Here is a 23,490-nt window from a genome sequence, read left to right on the forward strand (position 1 = left end):
GTGCACTGCCTACCCAACCCGACATCGACATCTATGGGACCAGCCAGCCACCTGAAACAACACTAATAAAAAGATGAAAAGTAAAAAAGCTAAAAATCCTCTACTGAGACCTGTGACAGACATCCAAGCGGGAAGAGAGTAGTACAGTCGCAACCATTGCCTTACACGTGTCTATGTATTATTATTACTAAGCAGAAAAACCGAAACAGAACACTTCCGTATAGGAGGTGTCTATGTATTATTATTACTGAGTACTGAGAGAGAGTGGACTGTGGAGTGAAGGGTGAGCGGTGAGGGGTCTGGAGACTCTGGACTGTGGTGGGGTGGCTATCTCGATTAACTGAACGCCATGGCTGTTCGATAGGCTGTTGAACCAATGAAGAAGTTTCATGGCCCTATTGTGAAAGTATGAAGTATGAAAGAATGTTAATATTTAATATTTTATTGTTGATGTAGAATCTTAATATGTCATCATTGATTGTACAGCCTGATGAACGCTGGTTCGGCCTTCGTGGTTATCCGCGTCGCATCCGGAGGACGTCGGGGTGTTGTGCTGGAAAACTCCACAGAAACAGAATCTGGCTCAGTCAAATACCTGACGTGGTCTTCAAAATTGACTCTTCCAAATTCCAATTCCAATCGTAGTACTTCGTAAATCGTTATTTTAAACGTTTTAACCGTGGAACCTCGGTATCCGTATGCGTAACTGTAACACCGTAACACGTGGATTACTGTACTATTAGTACTAACTACTAACTACATCATTCCTTTTCTGCCCATGACTCTCTCATTAAACCCTCTTTTTTTTTCTCCTCTCTTCTCGCACTCACACAGTCACACCGACAAAATTCACCTTGATTTACTTTCACGATTCTTTATTTTTAGGAAAATTGCCTAAAAAATTCATCATTACTTTTTGTTTTCTGAAATTCATCATCCTTAAACCATCGTTAGTGTTCATTGACATAAATTGTCCATAATACCATTAATCCAATTTTTATGACCAAACTGTCCATGTATGATATGTCAACTTTATTTGATTCACCGGTTTTTGGTACGAGATAAAATTACGGCTTTTATTTTTCGTGGGCGAAGGTGAACTGCAACTCCTGTATTATACCAGATTAACTTCATATGTTGCCGCTCAGTTTCCTTCCACTTTAATGTTCGGTCCAGTATTTCTATATCCTCACTCACTTTTCTCCTTCTGGTTTGATGATGGGATTTGGATTCTCTCTGCAAGGATTTTAGTGCAGTCATTGAAAATATAAAGGCAAATACTCGGTTGATTGCATCATATCAAATTCTCAGTTGGGTTTGTGGCTGCCTCTGCCTGGGCCTTGGGAGGTACATATATCGTAGTAAAGGGTTTCCTTTCACCCTTATCTTCCCTTCCTGGTTTCTCAGTTTGAGCTTTCGGCTTGATCGTTTCTTGGTATTCATGGTCCTCTTCTGAGATTCTGTTTAGCGGGGTTTTGAGGAGTCTAGAAAAAGGAAGAGAATCCTCTTTAGGTATCTTTTGAATGAATACAATCTTTGTCCTTCTTCCCTTTGTTGATTTTGGGTGAGAATGGATTCATGGCGCCGATACAAACTTTATAGCCCCTTTTCAGATTGAAACTGGTAATTTCCATTTCCTAATTGTTTTTCTCAAATTAAGATGGTAGTGGGCTTCTCCCTTTTTTCCACTTTCTTGATGTCTTCTGGGTCCGATGGTTTCTTTTTCATCAACTGAGCGTAGCTGAGTTGAGATTTGGATTTGATTATGGTTTATTCTTTGGTAACTCTGTTGAAGAACATACTCGGGCTTGTTTCTCTTTACCTTATCCTTACCTTGAAGGAGCATAGATTGCAACTTCGTAGATATTTGGTAATTGGTAGCTAGCTTTTACAGGGCTCCACTCGCATGAATAGCTCTGCTTTTAAAGTAATAAGCAAGTGGAAGTAGAACAAGGGACGAGATGTCGTCCAAGTCGAACAGAACGAATTGTTCTAGTAGCAGCTCTGCTCGACCCAAACACGGCGGCTGTGTCGTTGCTCAGACCACCGCTGACGCGAAACTTCATGTAGACTTAGAAGATTCTGAACATTTTGATTATTCCACGTCCATTGACATCAATGCTACAAGTGCCGACAACAATGTTTCCTCTTCCACTGTTCCAGCTTACCTCCAAAGGATGCAGAGAGGGAATCTCATCCAACCTTTTGGCTGTTTAATTGCTGTCGAAGAACAGAGTTTTACTGTTCTTGCCTACAGTGAGAATGCTCCCGAGATGCTGGACCTGACCCCACATGCAGTTCCTAGCATGGAGCAACAAGAGGCTCTCACAATTGGAACCGATGCTCGGACTCTCTTCCGCTCCTCTAGCGCCGCGGCCTTACAGAAGGCTGCAAAATATGGCGAGGTTAATCTCCTAAATCCAATATTGGTACATTGCAGGAACTCTGGTAAGCCCTTTAACGCAATTATGCACCGGATAGATGGTGCTTTGGTTATGGATTTGGAGCCAGTGAATCCCGCTGATGTGCCTGTAACTGCAGCTGGGGCACTGAAATCGTATAAGCTTGCGGCCAAATCCATCTCCAGATTGCAGTCTTTGCCAAGTGGAAACATCTCACTTTTGTGTGATGTATTGATTCGGGAAGTTAGTGATTTGACAGGCTATGATAGGATAATGGTGTATAAATTTCATGAAGATGAACATGGTGAAGTAGTTGCTGAGTGCCGGAGACCCGATTTGGAGCCTTACCTTGGCTTGCACTACCCAGCTACTGACATACCACAAGCTTCAAGGTTTCTCTTCATGAAAAACAAGGTTAGGATGATATGCGACTGTTTGGCACCACCGGTTAAGGTAATCCATGACAAGAAACTGACACAACCGTTGAGCCTCTGTGGGTCTACGCTTAGAGTTCCTCATGGATGCCATGCACAATACATGGCCAATATGGGTTCTATTGCATCTCTTGTTATGTCTGTGACAATCAACGATGATGATAATGAGATGGAGAGTGATCAGCCAAAGGGAAGGAAGCTGTGGGGATTGGTAGTCTGCCATCACACAAGCCCTAGGTTTGTCCCCTTCCCTTTGAGGTATGCCTGTGAGTTTTTGGTACAAGTTTTTGGTATACAACTTAACAAGGAAGTAGAATTGGCAGCCCAGTTGAGGGAGAAGCATATTTTGAAGACCCAGACTCTGCTTTGCGACATGCTCCTCAGAAATGCTCCTGTGGGGATTTTTACCGAGTCACCCAATGTGATGGACCTTGTCAAGTGTGATGGTGCTGCACTCTACTACAAGAACAAATTTTGGTTGCTTGGTATCACCCCTACAGAGGCTCAAATAAGAGATATAGCTGGATGGCTTCTTGAGCACCATGATGGAAGTACTGGTTTAAGCACAGATAGCCTCATGGAAGCTGGCTACCCTGGTGCTTCAGTTCTTGGGGATGCAGTTTGTGGAATGGCAGCCATTAAGATTACTTCGAAGGATTTCTTATTTTGGTTCCGATCGCATACAGCCAAGAAGATCAAGTGGGGTGGTGCGAAACAGGACCCTGTTGTTAAGGATGGTGGTAGAAAGGTGCACCCTCGATCGTCATTCAAAGCCTTCTTGGAGGTAGTTAAGAGGAGGAGTTTACCATGGGAAGATGTTGAAATGGATGCTATCCATTCCTTGCAGCTGATATTACGAGGGTCCGTGCAAGATGAGATGGAAAAAGACTCCAAGGCAATTGTGAATACACCATCAGTTGATTTAAGGATTCAAAGGGTAGATGAATTACGTGTTGTCACAAGTGAGATGGTTCGCCTTATTGAGACTGCTTCAGTCCCCATTTTGGCTATTGATGCCTCTGGTAATATAAATGGATGGAATACCAAAGCAGCTGAATTGACAGGATTGTGTGTGGAGCAGGCTATTGGAATGCCCCTAATTGACCTTGTTCATGGTGATTCAATTGAAGCTGTGAAAAGCATGCTCTCTTTGGCTTTGCAAGGTGGTACCAGTATATATCCCTTAAATTTTGCAGCTTTTATAGCATATAGTCCCATTGTTGAAATCTACATGTTTGCTTAACATATACAATATTTTCTGAAAGCCAGTGAAATGTTTTATTGAATTTATGTCTACCATTTTTCATATTGAATACTTCACGATAAGTTGGCTCTAGTTTCCATATGTTTTTTTTTTTTTTCTAAAACCAATTATCTTGACACAAGCACACTCATTCGTTCTAGAAGCCAAATAATCTTCAACTCCATATGCTAATAATGGAATTTAAATGCAAAAAAGATACAAGACTACTTATTTGCAGATATTTTTAGTCCTATGATCTCCATCAATCTGCAAATAGCACAAAAAACAAAGGGAATATAACTTCAAAATTTGTCATGTTTACCTTTTTGTGGAGCATTTGATGTTCCTGTTTTGAACAAATGGACTTTATTGGTTTTGACTGTCTTACATAATCAGTACAGCATCAAGATAGTTTACTTGTCCTTGGCCTATGATGGATATAAATGGATTAGGTTTGTTCCTTTCTGTAAGGAAGTGAAGCATTAAATATCCCATTTAAATCTTTGATGAATTAAGATTAAGTTACCATATTAAGCTTATTCCAGTATTCCAAAACTAATGATTTCCCAAATTTTATGTTAATCATTCTGGATTCTAATTCATCAGACATGTTTTTTATATTTTTCTTTTGATATATGCTTTCTGGATCTGTTAATGATTTGGTTTTGAAATGGCAGGCAAAGAAGAGAAGAACATTGAAATCAAGCTCAACACATTTGGTCCTCAGGAGTCAAATGGGCCCATAATCTTGGTAGTTAATGCATGTTGTAACCGAGACATGGTAGAAAATGTTGTTGGAGTTTGCTTTGTTGGGCAAGATATTACAAGGGAAAGGATGGTGATGGACAAATTCACCCGCATCCAAGGTGATTACATTGCTCTTGTGCAGAATCCATGTGCACTTATTCCTCCAATATTTATGATAGATGGGCATGGTTGCTGTGTTGAGTGGAACAGTGCGATGCAGAAATTGTCTGGTCTGAAGAGGGAAGAAGCCATTGAGAAGATGCTTGTGGGGGAGGTGTTCACTCTTCATAGTTTCAGTTGTCGGGTCAAAGATCAAGATACCTTGACCAGGCTCAAGATACTACTGAACAGTGTAATAGCAGGCCAGGATGCAGATAAGTTACTCTTTGGCTTCTTTGACCGACATGGTAAATATGTGGAAGCTTTAATTTCTGCAAACAAGAGGACTGATGCAGAAGGTAGGATTACTGGGGTCCTCTGTTTTTTGCATGTTGCCAGCCCAGAATACCAACATGCTTTACAAATACAGAGACTATCTGAACAAGCTGCAGCAAATAACCTCAAGGAATTGACATACATTCGACAGGAAATAAGAAATCCACTGCAGGGGATACTGTTCACACACAGTCTAATGGAGGCTTCTGATTTAAGTAGGGAGCAGAAGAGACTTCTAAGAACAAGCACACTCTGTCAGGAACAATTGGCTAAGATCATGGATGACATTGATTTAGAAAGCATTGAGGAATGGTATGATCTATTTACCTTGATTAATTGTTTGTGAAATCTACTTATATACCCAATTAATTAATTTTTCAAAAAAAAAATAATTATCTTTTCTTTATTACCATCCATTAGATTAATATTTGTATGTAAATTTATCCACCGAGTGGTAGATGTAGCTATTGCATTTAGTTTCAGTTTAATATATATATACCTTAAAGTAGATGCCAATTTGCAAAAAGCTATCAGGAAATTTAACAGCTTCAACTTTGTCATCATCATCAAAGCCTGTCCCAAGTCCCAACTATATGGGGTTGGCTACATAAATCCTGTTTCACCATTCTGTTCTGTTCAGTGCCATATCTATTGTTAAATTATGAGCCCTTAAATAACTTCCTACTACTTAACCCATATCCTTTTTGATTTTCCCTTAGCTAGGGCTGTTCACGGGTCGGGTTGGGTCGGTTTACTGCTGTTTTTCCAACCGACCCGACCTGCTCGGGTTGCCTAAAAATGAAACCGAAACCGACCCCGTGTTAGGCAAAACCGACCTGGTCGGTTTGAGTCGGTTTGGGTTGGTTTGAGTGCTTGAGTTGAGGGGCTAAGGGAGTAAGGGCGGACCAAGTTAGAAGCTACCAAGAAAAGAGAAAGTCAAATTGTGTTAGAAAAAGAAGACTGAAATTTGGAATTTTTAAGAAGGCTTCTAATCTAAGTAAAAAACACACCTAATTGCAATTACCTATTTGGTGTAAAGGACCTTAGAGAATATGATCCTTTCTTTAAACCTTCCAAAAAAATGCAAGAAGCTATTAATGGCATTAATGGCATTCCTTGTCTTGCAATGTTTGCCATTAATGGCATTCCTAAAGAGAAGACTAGAAGGTAGAAACTAAGTTAGGTACTAACTACTAAATACTAACTAGGAACTAAGTCGGTTCGGGTCGGTTCGGTTTCGGTTTTCATGTGTGGAAACTAAAACCAAACCGACCCATCGGTTTATTCTTTTTAGTAACCCGAAACCGACTGACGCTAAAGAAAACCCGGCTGACTCGTTTTGGGTCGGACTGGGTTGGTTGGTTTGGTCGGTTTGGGTCTTCTTATGAACAGCCCTGCCCTTAGCTTTTCTAGCCCTTTCAACTTGTAACAGATCACTTTTATGGATGCCATAGATGGTCTTCTCTGCACATGACCAAACCATCTTAGTATTACTTTCCCTCATTTTAAAGTTATTCAAGTTATGTGCTGGAGGAAACATGGTGGTAGTAATTTTAAGGTATAGGGTTTGGAGGTGGGAAGTGATGCTGAATTTAAAGGATTATAACCAGAAGACATTAGCTACATTTAAGGCATAGGGATCTAATATGGACTCCAAATTTTTTATACATTTTCCGTAATAAACTTTCCGTGCAAAAATATAGTGAGTATTTTAAGAACTAAAGCAACAGTGTAATATAAAATACCATTTACTACTTGTAAGAGGAAATGTTTACACATACAGAATGCATTCAATACTTCAACCTTTTATGATAGTATTGGCGAATGGTGATTGAGCAATCATAGTTACCCTACCTTGTTTAGCACCTTTCCAACTGTTGTCATACTTTCTCTGTTTATACAAATACAAATTGGTAAATTGATTGGTTTTGGTAATCCAATCAGATTGCTATTTGAAATTGGGCATTTCATGATTGGTAATCCAATTAGGTTGTTTTCTGAGTGTTAACATCCAGATTGTCTAATCAACTTTTGATCTGTGACTCCCAAAATGCAGCTATCTTGAGATGAACACCACTGAATTCAACCTTGGGGAAGCTCTGGAGGTGGTCGGAGCTCAAGTTATGACTCTGAGTAAGGAGCGACAGGTGCAGCTCATCTATGATTCCCCAGCAGAAGTGTCCTCTATGTACTTGTATGGTGACAATTTGAGGCTTCAACAAGTCTTGTCAGATTTCTTGACAAATGCACTCCTGTTCACACCAGCATTTGAAGGATGTTCTGTTGTACTGAAGGTCACCCCAACAAAGGAACATATAGGGGCTAGTGTACATCTTATTCATCTTGAATTTTGGTAAATTATATTCTAACCTAAATCCTTTTGAATATCAACATATCTTGATTTGGAAGACTAGTTTCCTATTGCTTTCCCATTCCATCAGTTAAATAAAGCATATTTTGGCATGCTTACTGACTGAGCATGTGTATGTATCCACATGTATGTCATTAATATGGGTGAGAGAGTTAAACAGAACCATAGTTTTGACTATGAGTTGGAGCTTAGCTGATGAACATGATATTGTCATTAGAGGGTCACACTCACACACCTAGCACCAGGGATAATTTTCCCATTCCGTTAGTTGATGTGGCACATTTTGGCATGCTGACTGAGTAATGTGTTTTTGTTCATACGCATGCATCATTAATCTGGGTGAACATTGAAGAGCCATAGTTTCAACATGGTGCTCATTTAAAAAACATAATCTTGTGGTTACAGGATCACACACCCAGCACCAGGGATTCCAGATGCTTTAATTGAAGAGATGTTCCACCACAGCCAGAGCGTCTCAAGGGAAGGTTTAGGTTTATACATTAGCCAGAAGCTTGTGAGGATCATGCATGGTACTGTACAGTATCTCAAAGGGGCAGACAAATCGGCATTCATTATTCGTGTCGAATTCCCCTCGGGCCTTGGTTCATCGCACTACCAGAACTAGATGATCTGATGGTAAAAAATAGAATACAGATCTTGCTACTAAAACAGCTTGGCACTTCACATAGTTCTGAGTCTTACAGAAAGAATTGTATACACAGCTTTAGATTGAGTAAAAAGCAAACAAAAAAAAAATAATAAGAAAAAGAATTGTCCTGAAGGGCTCTGTTATTGTGAAGTTATTATCATAAGATAAATGATTGCTTTTCACCTGAAAGAGAGTGTAGAGCATCTGAAGTTGGCGAGAGCTGACAAGGTAAAATAAGTTGAAGCATTTTATGTTCACCGGCCTTTGTGTCGTATCCTCTCTATTGCTCTTTGCTTGCTTCTTCTGTTAGTTAGCGGGACATTAATCCATTAAACATCTCTAACTTGATACCTCTGATACGATATGCAACTCTACATTGTTACTATTATAATATTGGTAGGCGAGTTGGTTGAAATTCTTTATTTTTAACCAGGAAATTAAATTCGACTCCCAAGTCCCAACTTTTTGAAAGTTCATTTCAGTTGATTTCGTTAAGATTTTTTTTTTTTTTAATCAGAATATGATTCTACTATAAATCTGAACATGATCAAAATTGAGGAAGTGGGGTTGCACTACTCGAAGCTTAGGTATTAGTTTAATAAGCAAAATAATTGAATTACAACTTGGATTTCAACGAGGACCACCGCAAGTTACTATGACAACTTTTTTTTTTTGGTTAAGAAAGAAGGGTTTTATATTTTTATTATAATGGAAACAACAACTTAAGGAGGGAAGATATCTTCATAATAGACATGCAAGAAAGGCTGAAACCACCGAGGAAAGCACTATCCTCAGAAATGCGCACAGAATTTGCAATAACGTATACCAACCGATTGGCTTTTCTGTTGCAATGCTGCAAGGTAAACTGAGTTCCACGCCTCGCAAGGCTACAAATATCTTGCCAGATGGCGAAAAAGTGGGGGAAAACTTCTGTTGCAGGGGAACATTGACAGTACTGATTGCCTGGAGAGAGTCCGACTCCAGTAAGCACTTTTGACCCAATCTTAGAGGTTCTGACTTCTGAGCAGCCAACCTAATGGCTCGAGTTTCTGCATCAAGAATAGACAGACATCGGAATCTACATCCTCTTGCTTCTATCACCTGACCCTGGGCGTCTCGGATGACACGCACAGGCCAGACCCGCCCATTAACAGTCCTGAGGGGACAATGGACTAGCCATGTTAGGTGGATTCAAAGGGGGAAAACAACTCCAACCATAACCGAATAGGCTGGTTTATCACCATGGTTTTTAAAACCGAACCGGTCAGGGCACTGTTTTCCGGTTCGGCAGTTCAATCATCCGGGTCAAGCGGTTTGACCTGTGATATTATAAATAAGTAAAAAAACAAAAAATACTTATATATAACAAAAAATCTCATAAAATTTTAAATAAAATACAAAAAATACACAGAAAAATATAGGAAAAAGAATAACATATGAAAAAATAAAATGTCTAAATATAAAAATAATAAATTAAGAAAAAATTCCAAAAAATATAGAAAGTTTTCCAAAAATAAGGATTAATCAAGGCACAGTGAAGGGGCAGTTCTTAATTTATCAAGGCACAGTGAAGGGGCAGCTCTTAATCAGTTAATTGATTGATTCAGTTGAATAAATAGCTCCCTCATCAATCAGTAAAAATAAGGATTAAGGAATTAAGTGATGACCCCTTTAGAGTCATTTTCTTTCAATCTCAAGTTGTCTCTAAAAATCCTACCAAAGAGAAAAAACTCTAGAAAAATTAATTCGTGCTTACTAAATAAGCATATATGTACAGGGTTAATGACAACAAATTATACCATTCTAGCAGGTCCAAAGAATTCAAAAATTCAATTAAATCACAAAAAAAAAAAATTGTACCTTCAGGGATTCGCCGCCGGTGGGCTTGGGCAATCCACCGCTGCAAATTGCCCTCCGTCCGCCACTGCAAGTCACCACTGCTGCAAGTGCTTGGGTGACTCTTTTCGCCGCTGCAAGCTCGCCAGTCGCCGTCAGTGTATGTCATCATCGGATCCGGAGTTTATGGCCGCCGCAGGTGGTAGGGTGTGAGGGTTGAGACTTGAGAGTTGAGAGGACTGAGGAGTGACTGAGTGAGGAGGAAACTTGGGAACCCTAAAGGCTAAACCGAATAAGGAACTGGGATTGGGATTCAAAAATCTTGGGATATAATTGGCATTTTATTTTTTATTTTTCATTTAAAACATTAAAAATAAAAATATTAACCCACGAACTGCTGCCCAGGTCGAACAGTTTAGCGGTCCGACTGCCAAGTCAGCGGTTTTTTTTACTTTCAACGTTTTTTTTTTCAATTTTCCAGTTTCTAGTAAAACCAGACCCAAATGGCTGACCGGTACCAGTTTTTCCAGTCCCGTCCGGTTTTGAAAACCATGTTTATCACATACGATAGGTGGATATCTGTAGGAAAATTTAGCTGGCTCGAAATGATTTGTTCTTCAATTAGATTACTATGACAATTGAAATCTTTCTGTTGTAAGTTTTGAAACCATTGTTCACCCTCGACTCAAAACAAGTGCAGCAGATCAACCAGTCGTTTTGTAAATTTCCTTTTCCATCTTCCCTTTTTTTTTCATTGAACGTACGAAAATTTTCCACATTGTATGTCCATTAGAAACTTGTGTTGACTCATGACTGGCCCGGTGGCTCCAAACGACTCATCAGTTTATGCCAGATACAAGCATGCATACCTTCAGCACTTCTACATAATCTTACTATTGCATAATGATTCATCCTTGAGGTTAATAATATGGATTCTCGTGTCACGCAGAGAGAGAGAGAGAACCCTGTGGAATAGCAGACGCTATCCAGCCTTTATCTCCAGAGATACCTCTGATAAGAATTTCAAACCAAAACCTAAGTACACTGAGAATTGGAAGCATTAGGCAATGTAAATAGTTATTTCTGTCTAGGATTAGTGTATCATTTAATTGTTTCTCTTTTTTTTTTTCTGTTCTGTCAATGAAAACATAGAACAAATTACCAACTGGACTACATTGTAATTTATTGGTTTTCACAATCAGAATTCTAACCAATGCCCATTATCTCTCTCACAAAATTAATGTTTAGTATAAAAATTATGCGCAAAGTTCTGGAAGACCAATACCGCGCTTCAGTATCACCAAATTAAACATCCTAACGGTTATAGAAGTGACAATTGCACTTGCACAAAACGATCCTGTTGCAAAATAGAATTAGCCATGGTTCGGTTCGTGCAAGCTCAAAGTTTTGTACTTGAGGCACTAAAATCTTTGATCCAATCACATCTCAACCAAGACCAAGAAACTCTAGACCAGTGGCTGATGGTGTCAAACCATGCTGAGAGAGATACTGAGCATCATAAAATTTACTCAGATGCCTCATCCCACTGTCACAAAGAATTGTTACAATTGTGTGGCCAGGCCCCATCAATTTTGCCACTCGAACAGCTCCAACACAGTTCATGGCTGAGGAACTCCCAACAAAGAGCCCCTCATTCCTTAGAAGAAACCTGCAAACATGTTATAGACATAAATAATATGAGAATTCAAAGCAAGTTAGTTGCTGAGAGCATTAGAAGGATGGAAAGATTAATAATATGTATGGTGCACTCAACCTGGACATTTCGACAGCCTCTATATCTGTACCTCTGAAAGCCCCATCAAGTTCTGCCATCATAAAATTCTTAGTTAACCTGTTAATCCCAATTCCTTCAGTTATGGTATCAAAAGGGTTCTTTAGCCTTCGACCTTCAGCCTCTTCCTTGGTGTACATCACCCCCCTAGTCACTTTATTGAACAGTCCAGAACCAGGAGGATCAATCAGAAAGCACTTGATGTTAGGATTCTTTTCCTGTTCAACATTTCATGAAGGATTTTATGCAGCAGTTGCAATAGCAAGAATGAAAATGAAGCATGGGTCAGAAAGAACAAAGATGAATGGACCTGCAGAAACCGGGAAATCCCAGCTAAAGTGCCACCTGTACCTGCAGCAGCCACAAAAGCATGCAAGTTGCCACCAGTTTGCTCCCAAATCTCAGGCCCAGTGGTCTCATAGTGAGCTCGATAGTTTGCTAGGTTTTCAAACTGATCTGCGAAAAAACCCCCTCTCGAATATTTTGCCATTTCTCCATACTCCCGATCATTATTTTGCTGCAACATTTTGGCATCTGTTCCATCAGATTTTCTTTCTTTTGATGCTAATTCATTTGCTTCCATTGCCCTTCTCCTTGCAACATTGACATAGTGATCTCGGTGTGTAATTGAAACTGGTCTCACTCTTTCAACAGTAGCTCCAAGAGCTTCAAGAATTTGAGACTGGATAAAATTTTACAGGTAAGAAGTTGCAGTATTTACAAAGCAGATGGGCATATATAATACATGTTGGCTTTATAAGCTACTGAACTGCTACCACTGAAATATATTAACTACTTTAATATGAGGGAGGTGCTAAGGTGAAATTTAAATTGAAATTTAGAGAAGGGTTATGACAGTATTCTCCTCAAGAAGACAACTCAACAGCCTCAGGCTAAAATTGATAAGGCTGGCTCTGGACCTGAAACCTTGATAGGGTATAATGAGGCTCTAAAGCCAACACTGTTAAACTTCTGAATTATGAGTCAAGATGGGAGTCTAATGCAAAATGGTGAACTTGGGCCTAGAGTTCCAATTGTGAACTCTGTATTTGATTAATCTACCAAAGAAAGAGTTTTAATCCAATAGATGATTTAGCATTAGGACCACATCAGTTGTTCTTGTAAGGAAGACACCATCATGATCCTATGGATAAAACCAGTATACAATATAGTGAATCAGTGCATCTGCAAAGAAAAGAAAAAAGAGAAAGGACTTGTTTCATTCCACCAAATGTAGGGGCTAATAGATAGAAGAAAAGGTTGATGGGTAGCCTTGCTTCAAAACCCAAATAGATTATGATTTGAATCTAAGAGAATCCAAAGAATAGTTCTTAGGCCCAATTTGGTTCGCTGGAATAGGGGTCTGGAATTGGAATCTGAATGGGCTATTCCGATTCTAACTGTTTGGCTGGGTTGAATTGGAATCCCATTCCCATTCCTGCTGGAATGACATTCCCCCATTTGAGGGAATGGCCATTCCCTGCCCCCTCCTTTGGGAATGAAATCTCATTCCTGCAGATTCCAATTTCCATTCCCATTCCTGTCTGAACCAAACAGACTGGGAACAGACCATTCTGATTCCGATTCCAGCTGCGAACCAAATGGACCCTTAGTTTTCTTCTAGTAGCAGAGAGCTACTAAAAAATAACAAAAGAGAAAATAAGAAATCATGTGATCTCCAACACTGTTTCAAGAGGAGAAAATAACAACTGTAGAGAACAACAATATTCAGTTCTGCTGTTCTTGACAGATTTGTAGATGTAAATTCCTCGAAGCTTAGAAATTTGGCAATTACTAAAACTGTAGCTAACTCCTAATTAGAATCCTAAAAGTCCTAAAAATAGAAAACGGAAACAAAGAAATGGTAACCAAAAAGGAAACTACTAATTGCAGATCTTCTAAAACATATAGGCCCCACCTAAAGATAACAATAGTTGGTTAAGAAATAGAAGCTATAAATTTAGAAACTGCTGTCAGCTTCTAAATCTGTGTGCAACCATTAGTTCCTCATTCTTCTCTCATATGCTTTAGTAACTTCGGGATCCTCAAATCTCTCCAGAAGTTGGGTGGATGGGGTGCTTCCCTCACTCTATTCTAGCATTTTTTTTATGAGATGGCAGCTAAGTGGGTTGAGCAAAAAAGGGAGTGCAGTGTGGAACTTAATACCTACCTATGGTGGTGTTTTGGTATGTGTTTGGCAAGAGAGGAATGCTTGGAATTTTGATAATACCACTTTGGATATTCATGTGGTATTGGCAAAGATTTAAGTGCTATATTTGTGGCTCTTAGTTCATAAGGAACTCAGGTTTAGAGTATGATGATTTTCTTACAGGGTTATACTGTTCTCATGTTAATGACTTGCTAACAGAAGCTTTATATGGTCCTTTTTGGGTATACACGGGGTATGGTCTCATAGATATGAAAATGCAAAGAAGTGATTTGACTATCTTAGCTTACTAAGGGGGCTTTGGGTGGTGGTTCTGAGAAAACAAACTTTTGCTTTCTAGAAAGAATGTTTTTTATCCTTAACTCCAAAAGTGTTAAACTTGTCTTACACTGCAAGTCCCAAGCCTGAAGCATAGATAAAGGAGGGCTGTGTCAGGTTGCCAGCTGGTACTACAACCTTTTGCCAAACTTGCATGCATCCTGAATTGACATGTTACTTTAACAATGGATATGGCACTGAACAGAGTGGAATGGCAGAACAGGCTTTGGCATGTGAAATTACAGTGCAACCTTGTCTATATGAGCACGCTTTAAATTAAAATGGTGACCTGTTTCTCAAAACCACATTTCGTAGGTTTTAAGACAGGAAGTTTTTGGAAACAGCTTGCCACTCTTTCCTCTCATTGAACCACAGAAAATGGCATTTCCATTTTTGAAACATACTGAAAATGGAAACAATATGCATCACAAACACCCCCTATGCCAACCGGGTACAATATTTCATAAATTATTAGTTAGAATGTAGAAGTAGATAGTGTAAATGAGAAAAGATTATGCCAAGGTCAACTATAAAGTCCAGATTCTTAGGTAATATAAGTTTTGTGAAGAGGAAATATCTTTGGGTGGTCTCAACTGAGGTAAGGCATAGGATAAGGTTTGTACAAAGATAATTTGGTGGATTTTGATAGAAGAAAAGGACTTTCAATTGAATGTATCAGCATGGTCAAGGAGATGTATAAGGGACCAGAAATCAAAGTGAGAACAATTGATGGAGATACAAGTGAGTCTCCAGTAATAACAACAACAATGACTAAGCATTATCCAAACTACATGAGGCCAACTACATAAATCCTAAACAAAGATATGCCTTAACCCATATGTTTTTGCATTGGTTATATTTTTTATCAGCAACAGGAATCAGATTATTATTGAAAATATTAGAAAACAGATTGATCAAAAAAAAAATACAAAAAAGAAAGATTAAAACAGCCAACACTCAATAAGTGTTTGAAGAGAAGGGAACCACTACAGACATCCCAAAGCAGACATACTAAAAGTATCAAGGAATCACTTCATTACACATTGGCCATGGGCCTACCACCCTCCATTGATTATGGATAAGCTACCCAAGAATGTACAAAGTAGGTCTTATTGCATTTTATTTGCAGGTAATATAGTTGCAATTGATGAAACCTGAGAATAGGGTAAAAGAAAAGCAAAAAATCCAATGGGAGTCCCTGTGGTTTAAAGATTTTAAAACAAACTGAATCAAGTGTAACTGTAGCAAATATGGAAATAGTAAAAAGGGGTTAGTCAAAATTGAAACAGAAGAGATTCTTCAAAACTGACATACTAAAAGTATCAAGGAATCACTTCATTACACATTGGCCCTAGGCCTGCCACCTCCGTTGATTATGGATGAGCTACCCAAGAATATACAAAGTAGGTCTTATTGCATTTTATTTGCAGGTAACATAATTTCAATTGATAAGACCTGAGAATATGGTAAAAGCAAAACTAAAAATGCAATATGACTCCTTATGGTTTAAAGATTTTAAAGCAAACTGAATCAAGTGTAACTAAAAAGGCTTCAGTGGGGTATAAGGGATCGCATCCCAAAAGGAAGTAAGATGAATAAGGGGAAATCTGTCAAAATGACTCAATGAAGATACTAAGTTGGAATGTTAGGGGTTTGGGGAGGTCAGCTCAAAAGAAGCTTAGTGAAAGAAGCATTGAAGAGAGAAAATCCAGATATAATTGTCCTTCAGGAATCAAAAAAAGAAGTCATCAATAGAAAACTTATGAAAGCCATATGGGGAATAAGGGGTAGAAAATGGACTGCTGTTCCAGCTGTGGGGTCTGCTGGAGGTATCATTCTAGCATGGAAGGAAGATGAAATTTCAGGCTTGGAGATCGACAGAGGTGAATTCTCAATCTCAGTTCTGTTCACTAATATTAAAGATGACTTCAGTTGGATCCTCACTGGTGTGTATGGTCCTAACTCTCCTTCTGATAGAGTGAGGTTTTGGGCTGAGCTGGAGTCCCTGCATGAGGAGGAGGACATACCATGGTGTTTAGTGGATGATTTCAATGTCACCAGGTTCAGTTCAGAACATTCTAATGGTAGAACCCCAACCAGAAGCACTAGAAATTTCTCTAATCTTATTGACAGACACAATCTATGTGATCTCCCTCTTACCAATGGACTTTTTACCTGGTCAAACATTCAAGAAAATGCCATAAGCTGCAGACTTGACAGATTTTTATTATCTCAGGATTGGTTGGAGAGATTTCCAAATCTGTGTCAAGATCTTCGTCCAAGATGTACCTCAGACCACTGGCCTATATTGCTGAACACCGAAAGAAAGTAGAGGGTTGGGCTGGATTCAGACTTCTTCAGAAACTAAAAGCTTTGAAGAAAAATCTTAAAGCTTGGGGAAGAGAAGAATTTAAAGCTGTTGAAGAAGAGAAAAAAAAGAATACTTTCGGTATTTGAGGACTTGGATAATAGAGAGCAAAATGGGACCCTCAATGCCTTAAACAGAAATAAAAGAGCAGAATTAAGAAATGAATGGGAGCAACTAGTTAGAAGGGAAGAGATGTATTGGAGACAAAGATCAAGAGTGAGATGGTTGAAAGAAGGGGACAATAATTCCAGATTTTTTCACACCTATGCCTCGGGAAGAAGTAGGAAGAATTTTATTTCTAAGCTCAATCTTAATCAAAGAGAAGTGGAGAATCCTGAGGAAATTTCTGAAGCTTTCCTTTCTTTCTTTAAAAACCTTTACTTCAAGGATAGTGAAAATCAATTCACGATATTTAATTGGGATGGCACTACCCTTTCAGCTGAAAAAAGGGATTGGTTGGAAAGAAGTTTTGAAGAGGAAGAAGTCAAGAAGACTATTTTCAGCATGGACGGTGATAGGGCTCCAGGGCCGGATGGCTTCCCTATCCTTTTCTTCCAAAAATGTTGGGAAATTGTAAAGTCAGATCTCAAGGAGTTTTTCAAGGACTTCCATTCATCTACCATTGTTAACAAGAGCCTTAACTCTACCTTTCTCTGCCTCATCCCTAAGAAATGGGGAGTTTTGGAAGTTAAAGACTTTAGACCCATAAGTTTGGTTGGGAGCATATACAAAATTTTGGCAAAGGTTTTGGCCAACAGACTTAAAGAAGTCCTTGAAGATCTAATTTCCCCAAATCAGTTTGCTTTTGTTAAAGGAAGACAAATTGTGGACAGCATTCTTATTGCAAATGAGTGTGTAGAAGACAGAAAATCCTCTGGGATCCCGGGGGTCCATGTGAAACTTGATCTTGAGAAGGCATACGACAAAGTGGATTGGGACTGCATTCTTGATTGCTTAAGGCTAAGAGGTTTTGGGAGAAACTGGATCAGGTGGATTAAAGGTTGTATTGGCTCTCCATGGCTTTCAGTATTGATAAATGGTGAAGCGAAAGGTTATTCCAAGGCAAGCAGGGGTGTAAGACAAGGTTGCCCTCTTTCCCCTTTACTTTTCACTTTGGTGATGGATATATTTAATTATCTATTTGACAAGTCAATTCTTTTCAACTTGGTGAAAGGTTTTGAAGTGGGTAGGGATAAACTTCACATCTCTCACTTACAGTTCGCCAACGACATAATCCTATTCTTAGATGCCTCTATAACCAACATCACAAACACTAAAATGGTAATTGAATGTTTCGAGATTCTCACTGGTATGACAGTGAGAATTTCAAATCTTTATTGTGGCTATCAACTCGGTGGAAGCGGATCTTCTAGAAAATTCAAATCTTTATTGGGGTGCAAATTGGAGAATCTCCCCATTACCTACCTTGGGATGCTTCTTGGAGGGAATCCAAAATCCCTCAACTTTTGGAGTCCTGTGTTGGAGAAATGCGAGAAGAAACTATCAATTTGGAAAAAGTGTTTTCTCTCCAAAGGGGGTAGGCTTATTCTCTTAAAGGCCTCCTTATCAAATCTGTCGGTCTACTTTCTCTCTGTCTTCCAGATTCTGACCAAAGTCAGAAATCGGATTGACAAGCTTCAAAGGAATTTTCCTTGGGAAGGTGGTGGAGATAAGAGAAACCATTTAGTTAGCTGGAAAAAAATATGCAGACCAAAAGAGGAAGGCAGTTTGGGTATTGGACAGCTTAAAGAGAAAAATTTCTCTCTTCCAGGCAAATGGCTCTGGAGATTTCCGAAAGAACCCAATGCTCTTTGGACTGCTATCATCTCAAGTAAATATGGACGAAATACAAATGGGTGGGATTGCAATCTCCATTTGAACAGGATAAAGGCCATCAATCCTTGGAAAGGTATATGTTCCATTCATACTTCTTTCTTTCCTTTTATAAGGTATAAAGTGGGAAATGGTTCTAAAATTAAATTCTGGAAAGATCTCTGGTGGGGGGAATCTACCCTGGATGCCTCTTTCCCTAGGCTGTTTAACCTCACCCTTGTCCAAGAAGCCTCTATTTCTGATTGCCTCCCAAACCAGTCCACCGAGAATTCTTTAAACCTCCACCTCAGAAGACCCCTAAGGGACTCAGAGATTTCTGATTTAATAGCTTTAATCCAAACCCTCAAAGATGCCTATATATCCCCTCTCATCCCTCTTTTCTGGGATGTCTGTCTCCAGAAAGTTAATACTTGTGATCTCCTTCAGTAAAAGCTTTTGGGAAGACGCTCCATTTCTCCTCATGTTTGTATTTTATGTCTCAGCGAGGGTGAATCTGCAGATCACATCCTTCTTCATTGCAGCTTCACTCAAAGGATATGGTCCCATTTCTTGAATATGGCAAGGTACAGCTGGGCTTTTCCAAAACACATTATGGACAACTAGAATCAATGGAAAGGAATAGGGCTTAGCAGAAGGGGTAAAGTCTTTTGGCAATCAGTGCCTCATGCAGTAATGTGGGGCGTTTGGGATGAAAGAAACACCCATATCTTTGACAATAAAAGCAGAACCTTGGAGGAGTTAATCTCAGATATTACCTATCTTTGCATCCTTTGGTCGGTGAATTCAGATCTATTTAAAGGACTTTCAGTCAATGATATTATCAGAAATATTCACCCCTTTCTGTTTCTGCCTCATCCCGTTTCCATCAGTGAAGATGTGGTAACCCTTAATTTTGACGGTTGTGCATTAGGCAATCCGGGCTTTGCAGGTATTGGTGGTACAGTAAGCAACGAAAGAGGCAATATCTGCTGGACTTTTAGTGGCCCAATCGGTTGGGCCGACTCCACAAAGGCTGAAGTGATGGCTGCTCTCACCGGAGTCAGGATAATTAAGAATTTGGGTATTCAGAATTTGATCATTGCAGGTGATTCAGCAAATACAATAAAATGGTTAAGAGACAAAAAAGGGGGCCCTTGGAGACTTTATCACTATCTGACTGAAGCTTGGGATTCTTTGGATGGATTGAATGTTAACTTAGTTTGGATTCCAAGGGAATACAATCATACTGCAGATGGCCTAGCTAAATTTGGTGTGTATTTGGAGCATCTGTATAGCAACAAGCTTCCTCCATCGTAACTTGCAGGGGTTCCCCCCCCCCCTTTTTTCTCAATAAATCTTGGTTAAATTTTCTCCAAAAAAAAAGTGTAACTGTAGTAAATACAGAAATAGTAAAAAGGGGTTAGTCAAAATTGATACTGAAGAGATTCTTCAAAACTGCCATACTAAAAGTATCAAGGAATCACTTTATTATACATTGGCCCTGGGCCTGCCACCCCCCATTGGTTGTGGATGAGCTACCCAAGAATATACAAAGTAGGTCTTATTGCATTTTACTTGCAGGTAACATAATTTCAATTGATAAGACCTGAGTATAGGGTAAAAGCAAAACTAAAAATGCAATAGGACTCCTTATGGTTTAAAGATTTTAAAGCAAACTGAATCAAGTGTAACTGTAGTAAATACAGAAATAGTAAAAAGGGGTTAGTCAAAATTGATACTGAAGAGATTCTTCAAAGGACACTTTTAGTATTTCAATTTAAGTATCTATAAGGAGAAACCAAAGAGAATATACCTCAAAAATAAAGTCATGAAGATATATCTGTTAGGTGTGTTGTGCAACAAATGCATACCAAAAGGCAGTGATATTTTTTAATTGCTGCCCACTAAAAGGCCATGATTTAAATTAACAGAAACAAAATAAGTGCAGTCAAATGAGAATGGTGAGATGGATAACTTATAAGAGTAGGAGAATAAATTTAAAAATGAAATGGAATAAGAGATAGCACCAATTGGTGATGGCATATGGAAAATTATACTCAGAGGATCATTCAAAATGATGACCACTGAATATATGAATGGAAATTAGACATTTGGAGCAAGCTGAAAGCACTAAAAGGAAAAAGGGATCACTAGGATCATGGCAAAACTGCAAAAGTACTGGGGGAAATTTTTTCACTCATTCTTTAACAGAGCATATTGCCTTGATAGATCAGACTAAAGAAAGATGAATGGATTTTCTATCCTACTCAGGAACAAACAGATGATGATGACACAGAAGTTTTAGAATCTTTATAGCAAAGCTACATGTGAAAACATCAATTAGTTCACATGGTGCCAACTTAGTCTACATATCTTCATCAACCCAATGTAATGATGTCAACATTCAAATCCATGTGAGTCTACATCATAAGGCAATCAGCTTGAGATCATAATAGGCAATGGAGCCAGAAGCTCATGACAGGATTCTAGACATGACAAGCCAATAATAGGAAGAAAAGAAAAGGAGGTAGTTTTAATGGTATTGTATTATCATTAAAATGAAAACAAACTTTACAGCACATTCTGGAATCTGAAACACAATAAAATTGCCAAAGGATTCAGAGAAAACCTTCTCAATCGCAACATCATCTGGGATAACCACATGACATTTACACCCATATGCAGGAGCCACTGTGGCAAGGCTGATGGCAGTGCTTCCAGCGCTTCCTTCAGTAACTACTCCACCAGGAACCAACTCACCAGAACCTAAAGCCTGCAAATATGAATTCAAAGGTTTGGAACAACTAAAGTAGGAAGCAAAATAGTCATAAACAAAAAGAATCAGAAACCTAATAGTAAGCACTGTAAATCAGATAATGTATGGTTTATGAATACATTGTCAAGTATTCTACAGTGAGAGAATTGGGATAAAATTTTATTTGACAGTTACCATCTCTGCTAGGAAAATTGGCTAAGACCTATAACGAACCTAAGTCTGCAGTTGCCTTGTAACAACCCTGTTTTTCATTGACCCTTTCGTTTTTGGTAACAACCATGGTTAAACATTTTGTTCAACAATTTGTTGAGGCATAACCAATAAGCATCACTGTTATGATGGTAATAGTGGATTGAGATGTGACAGTGAAAACTTGTTGTCTTCCTGATAGAACTCGCTAAGGATATATTGTCGAATGTTCCTGCTCATATGGTAGTTTATTAATCAGGCATAACAAGAGTATCATGCTTTCCTAATTTCCCTTCCAACTAGGCATAATAAGTGAATCGTGTTTTTTTTCTAATTACCCTATCAATTGCGGTGATAGGTTTCATCTATTTGTGATAGTTTATATATGTTGAATGTTCCAAACTTTCAGCATCGATTATACTTGTCTTGATCATTTATTAGTGTGCTCAATTCCCTCAATAACAGGAGGCTAAAGAATATATGAAAATGAGAAGTCTCTTGGTTAAAAGAAAAAATCTCCATAAGCTTCCTTGGATTATAATTTCAACAGAAGCTCAAAATGAAACTACACCATCTGGCATTGAATATTCTTACAAGATGGAATTAAAAAAAAAAAAAAAAAAAACCCAACGAAAAGTAAGGGGAGAAAAATGTTTAGTTCTTATACTGGGGGCGAATGGAAACATTATAATGTGACAGGCACTTTTTCTCCGTGTTTCATGTAATGGAAATTGACCATATTGATGAACCTGGATGGTTCCATGTTTCATCTTGGGGTCCATGTTTCAAGTAACTTACGGATGATTGCACAGACGAAAATGATTCTTTGCAAATTTCATATCACGATATTAATGCTAAGAGCTTCTATGTGTTGGGATTCCCTTGTTCACAATTTTCTTTTATTATTTCATCACAGTAACACTCTAAGCTCTTTATAGTTTATAGGTCGAAAATAGTAGAGGAAAATTTCCCACCGAGAGAGAGAGAGAGAACTGCCTGAAAATTAATTAATTAATATAGTTATAAACTGTCTGAAAAGTGAACTTGGTAGTGCACCTCTTCGATGATTTTCACTGCTACTCTATCCTTCACGCTTCCCCCGGGGTTCAAAAACTCAGCTTTAGCGAGAATCTGGACAGCAAAAACATAGAAGATGTGCCAGAACAAATGTTATTCAAGAACAAAAGACAGAAGCAGAAGAAAGCCAATAAGTTAGAAGAAGAAGAAAACAAGGGAAGCCCAGAGCTGAAAACCAAGTAAGATGGGAATGTTGAGGACTCAGGAAATTAAGAGCTTACTTCACAACCAGTAGCTTCAGAAAGGCTGTTGATTCTGATCAAAGGGGTGTTTCCAATGGCATCGATAAGACCATTTCCGATTTTCTTTGATAAAAGGCGTCTTCGCATTCTTAGAAGTGGAAGCTTCGATCGATAGGTAGATAATAAGTAAGACAATACGGCCATGGAGACCACGGCAACGACAGCACCTGAGGTATTCGCAGGCGCCATCGTTGCTCCAATTGCGAAAAGCACCAATGAGCAGAGTAGTAGTAATGTTTCGACATCGAACTCGAAGCAGAATCGATATTTATTACACCTTAGAGTCGGTCTATTGTCGCTAAACGGTGTAAAAGCGCATATGTGCGGTGCAAATGAGAAATGATCAAATGAATAGGCGGGCATGGGGGTCAGTACTCAGTAGTAGGTCCCACTCCCATGGCATCCATGATCCATCGTCTTCGTCCATGGACCATGATCCGACTAAAACTAGAAGATTTCGACCTAACTCGGATCCGATGCGATGTTCCAACCGAACCGGACTCCTTGAAACTTGAAAAAACCCATCAATCAGCCAATCACCGTTTTATTTTTAAATCAGCCTATCACCGTTGGACATTGGTGATGCAGGCCCCAACAATGGCGTGAATCATGCTGTTCCATGTATTGCTGTG

General features: G+C 38.9%; 2 protein-coding genes across 2 annotated transcripts; one reads left to right on the forward strand and one right to left on the reverse strand.

The window, feature by feature from the left end:
* The first annotated feature begins 1,066 nt into the window (after positions 1-1,066).
* LOC148875072 (phytochrome C-like) lies at positions 1,067-8,538 on the forward strand. The gene is made up of 4 exons (XM_088965808.1): positions 1,067-3,999; positions 4,757-5,573; positions 7,318-7,614; positions 8,038-8,538. Exons 1-4 carry the CDS (start codon positions 1,962-1,964, stop codon positions 8,255-8,257), a joined length of 3,372 nt encoding a protein of 1,123 aa, XP_088821934.1. The 5' UTR covers positions 1,067-1,961; the 3' UTR covers positions 8,258-8,538.
* A 2,639-nt stretch (positions 8,539-11,177) lies between these two features.
* LOC148875073 (Pyridoxal-5'-phosphate-dependent enzyme family protein) lies at positions 11,178-23,095 on the reverse strand. The gene is made up of 6 exons (XM_088965784.1): positions 22,838-23,095; positions 22,596-22,670; positions 21,204-21,347; positions 12,220-12,591; positions 11,892-12,127; positions 11,178-11,786 (listed from the first exon to the last, which is right to left on the reverse strand). Exons 1-6 carry the CDS (start codon positions 23,045-23,047, stop codon positions 11,564-11,566), a joined length of 1,260 nt encoding a protein of 419 aa, XP_088821910.1. The 5' UTR covers positions 23,048-23,095; the 3' UTR covers positions 11,178-11,563.
* Positions 23,096-23,490: the final 395 nt, after the last annotated feature.

This window comes from Nelumbo lutea, chromosome 1 (genome assembly GCF_056320005.1).
Source record: "Nelumbo lutea isolate HS-2025 chromosome 1, American lotus-T2T, whole genome shotgun sequence".
In the NCBI taxonomy this organism is placed as follows: Eukaryota; Viridiplantae; Streptophyta; class Magnoliopsida; order Proteales; family Nelumbonaceae; genus Nelumbo; species Nelumbo lutea.

Bases quoted from the DNA above. Each gene is read 5' to 3' on its own strand.
- LOC148875072 (XM_088965808.1), top strand. From the start codon at position 1,962: ATGTCGTCCAAGTCGAACAGAACGAATTGTTCTAGTAGCAGCTCTGCT. The intron at 4,000-4,756 runs GTGGTACCAGTA...TTGAAATGGCAG, and splicing joins GCTCTCTTTGGCTTTGCAAG to GCAAAGAAGAGAAGAACATT. The intron at 5,574-7,317 runs GTATGATCTATT...CCCAAAATGCAG, and splicing joins TTAGAAAGCATTGAGGAATG to CTATCTTGAGATGAACACCA.
- LOC148875073 (XM_088965784.1), bottom strand. From the start codon at position 23,047: ATGGCGCCTGCGAATACCTCAGGTGCTGTCGTTGCCGTGGTCTCCATG. The intron at 22,671-22,837 runs GTAAGCTCTTAA...TTTGCTGTCCAG, and splicing joins CTGAAGCTACTGGTTGTGAA to ATTCTCGCTAAAGCTGAGTT. The intron at 12,128-12,219 runs GTCCATTCATCT...AATGTTGAACAG, and splicing joins GGATTTCCCGGTTTCTGCAG to GAAAAGAATCCTAACATCAA.